The sequence below is a fragment of the Corvus brachyrhynchos genome, unplaced genomic scaffold (genome assembly GCF_000691975.1).
Source record: "Corvus brachyrhynchos isolate BGI_N302 unplaced genomic scaffold, ASM69197v1 scaffold370, whole genome shotgun sequence".
Taxonomy (NCBI): domain Eukaryota; kingdom Metazoa; phylum Chordata; class Aves; order Passeriformes; family Corvidae; genus Corvus; species Corvus brachyrhynchos.
The window spans coordinates 2,601,913-2,607,263 of NW_008235977.1; the positions used below are offsets into that span (position 1 = coordinate 2,601,913).

The 5,351-nt window shown below is 55.0% G+C and overlaps 2 protein-coding genes across 2 annotated transcripts in view; both read left to right on the forward strand.

The window, feature by feature from the left end:
- Nucleotides 1–1,777, forward strand: part of LOC108445429 — a 10,823-nt gene extending 9,046 nt beyond the window's left edge. The window contains exons 3-5 of the mRNA XM_017729174.1: nucleotides 3–497; nucleotides 677–825; nucleotides 1,636–1,777. Of these exons, the coding sequence (XP_017584663.1) occupies nucleotides 3–497; nucleotides 677–825; nucleotides 1,636–1,777 (786 nt within the window). The remainder of the gene's footprint in view (nucleotides 1–2; nucleotides 498–676; nucleotides 826–1,635) is intronic.
- LOC108445431 lies at nucleotides 1,372–3,213 on the forward strand. The gene is made up of 3 exons (XM_017729183.1): nucleotides 1,372–2,151; nucleotides 2,324–2,461; nucleotides 2,716–3,213. Exons 1-3 carry the CDS (start codon nucleotides 2,041–2,043, stop codon nucleotides 3,211–3,213), a joined length of 747 nt encoding a protein of 248 aa, XP_017584672.1. The 5' UTR covers nucleotides 1,372–2,040.
- The last annotated feature ends 2,138 nt before the right edge of the window (nucleotides 3,214–5,351 follow it).

Sequence of the window (5,351 nt, forward strand, 5' to 3'; positions counted from 1 at the left end):
AGCCACAGACCAGACACAAGAGCAGGACCCCACCCGTGGCTGCTTCAGCAGAGCAGCGCAGGTACCTGCAGCCATCCCCACCTGGGCTGGGCCTGCTGTCGCTGCTCAGCCGAGCAGCGCGTTGGAGCGCTCCATGGAACGTCCCTCTCTTCCTGCCCTTCATTCTCTTGCAGATGTTGCGGAAGGTCCTGTGCATTGGGCGTAGGAACACCACCCCCATAGCAACTGAGGGCACAGCCCAGCCTGACTCCAGGCCAACTGAGCTGCAGGCAAAGGCTGGTGGCAGCACAGCATTAACTGCGTGCACAGGAAACTCTGCCAGGGCAATGGCTGATCACAGGGCGAAGGCTGACGTGGCACTGAGTGAGGGCATGGCCATCGCAAACCACACCACCACAAGGACTCCAGGCATCGCAAAGACTGGCACCATGCCCACTCTGACTGCGATTCATGCTCCCACTCAGCATTTTACCAAGGGTGTTTCTTCTCAGCAGCAGGTAAGCAGCCTGGGGCGAGGGCTGGAGGCCTCCTAGGATCATCCCTCAAGCCACATCCACTGGGCCCCCTCAGCCTCTGAGGCCAGCACAGTGTGGCAGGAAGGGAAGCACTTCTCGGGGGAAGCTGGGGAAGTTGCTCCCTTGTGCGGCACTCCAGGTCTTCCTCATGCCTCCTCCAGGTGCCAGCCATGGTGAGGGACATTCACCAGAGACTCGTGTCCCATGTCACTGTGGATGCCAGGCTGCAAACTGACATTCTGAGGCTGGCTGAAGAACACCCTGCTGATGTGGTCATGACCCTCCTGGGCTGTGCCCCATCGTGTGACAGGTACGGGGCACAACTGCCTTGAGAGCTCAGGGCTCACCAGCCTTTAGGGGTCTGCCCGACAGGCGAGAGCTCCAGGACCCTGGGGCCCCTCTGCGTCCTGAGCCTGCTGCCATGCTCCCTCCCTGCCCCTCCGGGCACCGGGGCTCTGTCACCTGGCCCCACGCAGCTGCACAGGGCATGGTCCTGATGCAGAGCTCTGGTCCCACAGAGCTGCTGAAATGATGTGGAGAGCCATAGGCTTGTCAGAAACAGCAGTGGAGAAGGTGCTTCCAACACTGCTCTGTCTGATGGAGGACAAGCCACTGTTCACCATCAATGAGGCCGTCTTTGCCCTGAGTGTGAGTTTCTGGAACTGGCCTTTACTCGCCCTCCAGGTCGCCTCTACAGCAGCTCTCCCTGCCCTCCCTCCCATCTCCCTGCCTCAGGCGCTGGGCTGAATCCTGGGCTCGGGGCAGCTGCTCCCCCTGCGTCTCCCCTTGGGCCCTGCCACAGGGACACCTGGGCACTGAGCGCTGTCTCAGGGTGGTTTGTCCTTTGCAGGCAACTGTGGCGCTGTGGGTGATTACCCAGGTACCCAAGTGCCATGATACAATAAAACTTCATTCTGCCGACTTGTTTGTGGCTCTGCTCTCCCAAATTTTCATCACCACAGAGCAGATGCCAGAGGACGTTGAAAACTTCTGGAGAGCATGCCGGGACAAACGCCACCTTCCCACCAAGCCCAACAGGTCCCAGTCGTCCTGTCCTTCCCATGCCCTTGTGTCCAGGGCCAGTGCTCCCAGTGTGACCTGGGCTTTGCTCTGCACACAGGTTTGTAGTGCAGACCCTGAAGGCCCTGCTCTGCCGACTGTGGGATGAGGATAAGGTGGTGGCTTTGGAGCGCAAACATGTCTGGGACACACTGCTCTGTCCTGACACCCAGCACTATGCAGTGGGTCTGCTGGCCAGGTGAGACGCCCTCGGGCATTTGTGCCCTGTGCCGGGCGTGCCCCACACAGTCCCCGTGGTTGTGGGCGAGAGGGCCTTGTCACTGACGGATGGCCGAGCAGACTGGAAAAGGCTGGGAGAGGAGGGTGCCCAGGAGCGGCCACCTCCCAAAGGGCCCACGTCCCCTCGCAGGGTGCTGGGGAAAGATCAGACCTCTGTGAGTCAGTCCTGGGAGAGGTTTGCCCATCCAGCTCAGGGTCTTGGTGCCTTTTTCCTCCTGCCAGGGAGATGCGCAGTGGCTTGCCCCCCTTGTGTACCCCAATCTCAGTTGGCCTGCTTGGGCTGCTCATCAGGGAGGAGCCACGCTGGGATCTGCCCATCCTGGCCTTCTTTGTTGAGGTAAGCCTGATGGCCAGCGCTGCCTCACTGAGCTGCCTCCCAGCTCTTTGGCCTCTTGTAGCTGCAGCCGCCTGGGACAGTGCCCGTGCCTGATGCTGCTGCCTGGGCCCAGCCCTGTGCGCTTCTGGGCTCCTGCCACCCTGGTCCCCTGTCACTGCCCTGTGCCTTTCAGGTCCTGGAGTGTCTGGATTTGAGTGAATGTGGTCGCAGGATGCTGCAGATCATGTCAAGACACCTTCAGAGCGAGTGCAGGGAGAGGCGTCGCCTGGCGCTCAGAGGCCTCGTGGTGCTCAGCGACGATGCAGTGATAGTGAGAAGGGAGCAGGGGCTGAAGATGCACTGGCAGCATGGGGCTGGGGAACGCAGCCCCTTGGGCTTGGCTGGGCTTCAGCAGCTGAGGCAGCTGCTCCCGGCTCTCCTCCCTCCCGCTTCAGCTGCCCACGTGTTTCGGGACAGGCCTTTGGCCTCTGGGCCCTGCGGCAGCAGGGTGGGGTTGCAGTGGCAGGGCGGTGTTGGTGCTGCAGCTGTTCATGGCTTCACAGCACAGCCTTGTGTTCCACGCAGGCCGAATACATGTGCAGCCTGTCTCCAAGGCTTGTGGAGCTACTGAGAGATGCAGATGTAGAGGTGGTTGAGATGACCCTCTCTGTGCTCACACATATACTCCAGGATAAAGAGATCCTGGTATCCAGCACCACTGCTCCGAAGCTGGCTGAGGCACTTGTGCCACTCTTTAAGAATGTAAGGCTCTGTGCCCCCAGCCACGGGCACTGGTTGCTGCCCAGAAACTTTGTTCCCTGTGGATTTTGGGCCTTTGCCCAGGTTGGCCTGGAGAAGTTGATGTTGAGGTCTTATCCTCTTCTTTGCCGCCAGGACAACAGCCGTGTGCAGCTGCTCTCTATTCACCTCTTTAGAAAGGTAATGGAGTTAGTAGTGAAAAAGGGAAAGAAGTCCCTGAAGGCAATTGTGAGGCAGAGCCTGTTCTCACTTTTAATCTACTGCCATGATGAGAATCAGCGCGTGGCAGAGGTGAGGATTCGTGGGCTTCTTTTGTCCCCCTGAGAGGGGGCTCGGCTCCTCCCTGGCACCTCGTGGGCTGCAGCTTCCCCCTGGCCTTGGCACAGGGATGCTGGTCCTGTGCCCTGGGCTCTGGTGCCACCTCTGGCTCTCTGCTGCTCTCCAGGCCTCTTGTGAAACACTACTTTGTGCAGCCCACTTCCTGAAGAGGAGGGATCTGAAGGAGCTGCTGAACAAGGAGCAAGCTTTGAAGTTTGATGATTGCCTGTTAAGGACACCCTGGAAGCCCCAGCCACAGCCTGGAGAAGCCCCCTCTCCCCGGTGCTCAGTGGGTGGGGCTGGCAGCTGCGCCTCTGCCCTGTTCTGCATCCTGATGCTCAAAACTGGGCAAGAAAACAAAACTTTATAGTTAAATGGCTATAGAGCAGGTGTTTGTTTATTCTGCACTGGGATTGCTGAGGGGGATCTCTCCGCCACAAAACTCAATCTTCTTTAGGCCTTCAGTTACATTTTAAAAGTCCTTTCAAGCAATGTCACAATTACAACATATCATTAGTATACTCATATTTGTATAGAGCTGCATTGTTGGAGTGAAAGCTCCTCTGGACTCAGGCCTGGAGGGAAGCCAGAGCACAGGGGTTGAATTAATACCTTTGGACAAGCTGAGATACATGAAGCCACACTAAAGTGCAATAGAAATACAGATTTTTTAACTTTTAGTAGAAATATATGCTAAGTGCCTTAAACATTAAAAAGCTGTAGCAGTGACCTTAAACACAGTTCTTGCTGCAGCAGTGTTACCTTTTCACAGAATTCTTTACTTTAGACAAAATATAGATAGAATTATACTGTTCACATTTTTTAGAGAGGGTGTTCACATAAATAATAAGAGCTGATAGAAACTGTGTACACAAACCTGTGTAATACTTATGTAACACTTGTGTAAGGCTTATGACTGTTAGAATTAGACCAGGATAGGTTAAGAAAAGGAAAACTAGAATCGTGTGTCAATTTTATTGGTCAATTAACAAATATAATCCACACTTCTGTAAGAAAAAATATAGAGTATAGAGCATATAGAGTATAGAGTATATGGAACATATAGAGAACATAGAAGAAGAAGAAGAAGAAGCTGTTTTTGCCTGCTGTTTGCTGTTGCTGCTTGCCTTTATCTTGTAACCTCCTTTGAACTCTGCCTTTGAGAAAACTGTGAGACCGTGAAAAAAAGAACTTAGCAGAACAGCAGCCTCCTCTTCTCTCTTACCCTGGTCTGAGAAAGAAGGGTACCCCGACAAAAGCTCAACACTGCATCATGGTTTTACAAGAGTTTGTTGCTTCCGTGCATGGGTCAGTTCCTTCTGTGGTGGTAGTCAGTCTTCTGGTGGTCTTTTGATGAAGACTTCCATAATCTTCTTCATCTTTGAACTTTTCACTTTATCTTCCTGTCAGAGACTGAAATATTATAATTTAGACTTAAACATTTTCTTGAAGGACTTTTAAAGTATTACAAAATCTGCAGAGAAGACAACACACCCTGAATGGGGCCCTGACTGAGGCCTTACACCTCTCGCTGATGAAGATAAGATAAAGTAACAACTCAGAGCTGGGGACATTCACAAAGCACAGGCTTAACACCTCCAAGATGGAGACCACAGCCCCCGGGCTATCAGCTGCCAGGCTAGCACAGACCCTCCACCAAAAGGTCATCTGGGAAAAGCCTCTGGTCAGAGGCGCAGTGACTGCCCATCCTCCACTGTGCAGAGGAGCCCCGCTGAGGGCTCCTCACCGAGGGGGCGTGGGGGCGAAGCTTATCCACAGCAGAAGGGGGTGAGATGGCCCATCAAAGGGGGCCCCTCAAAGGGGTCCCCAGACCCTGCAGCAGACTACCAGAGGTGACGCAACAGAACCTCAGTGTTGCAAGGGACAGTGTCAAGCTACCCCCTGCAAGGGAGACACGTGGGCGTTCCCACCTGGCCCACAGCGTACATTAATCCACGAGATTCTGCACTCTTTGGCGTGTGGTGTGGCGGTGTGTGGTGTGGCGGCGTGTGGCGGCATGTGGCAGTACGGCCACGGCAGTGACAGGAGACCCTCACCACCAGCAGACCAGATGGAGGGGAGCAACGAGACGTCATTGGGACCCTCGGATGGGTGATATGCTTCCACCTAACCCCTGTCACCTC

What these genes read in the sequence shown, in the direction of transcription:
- LOC108445431 (XM_017729183.1), top strand. Translation starts at nt 2,041, where the DNA reads ATGCGCAGTGGCTTGCCCCCCTTGTGTACCCCAATCTCAGTTGGCCTG. An exon ending in TCCTGGCCTTCTTTGTTGAG is followed by an intron (nt 2,152 to 2,323) that starts GTAAGCCTGATG and finishes TGTGCCTTTCAG; the next exon opens with GTCCTGGAGTGTCTGGATTT. An exon ending in TCAGCGACGATGCAGTGATA is followed by an intron (nt 2,462 to 2,715) that starts GTGAGAAGGGAG and finishes TGTTCCACGCAG; the next exon opens with GCCGAATACATGTGCAGCCT.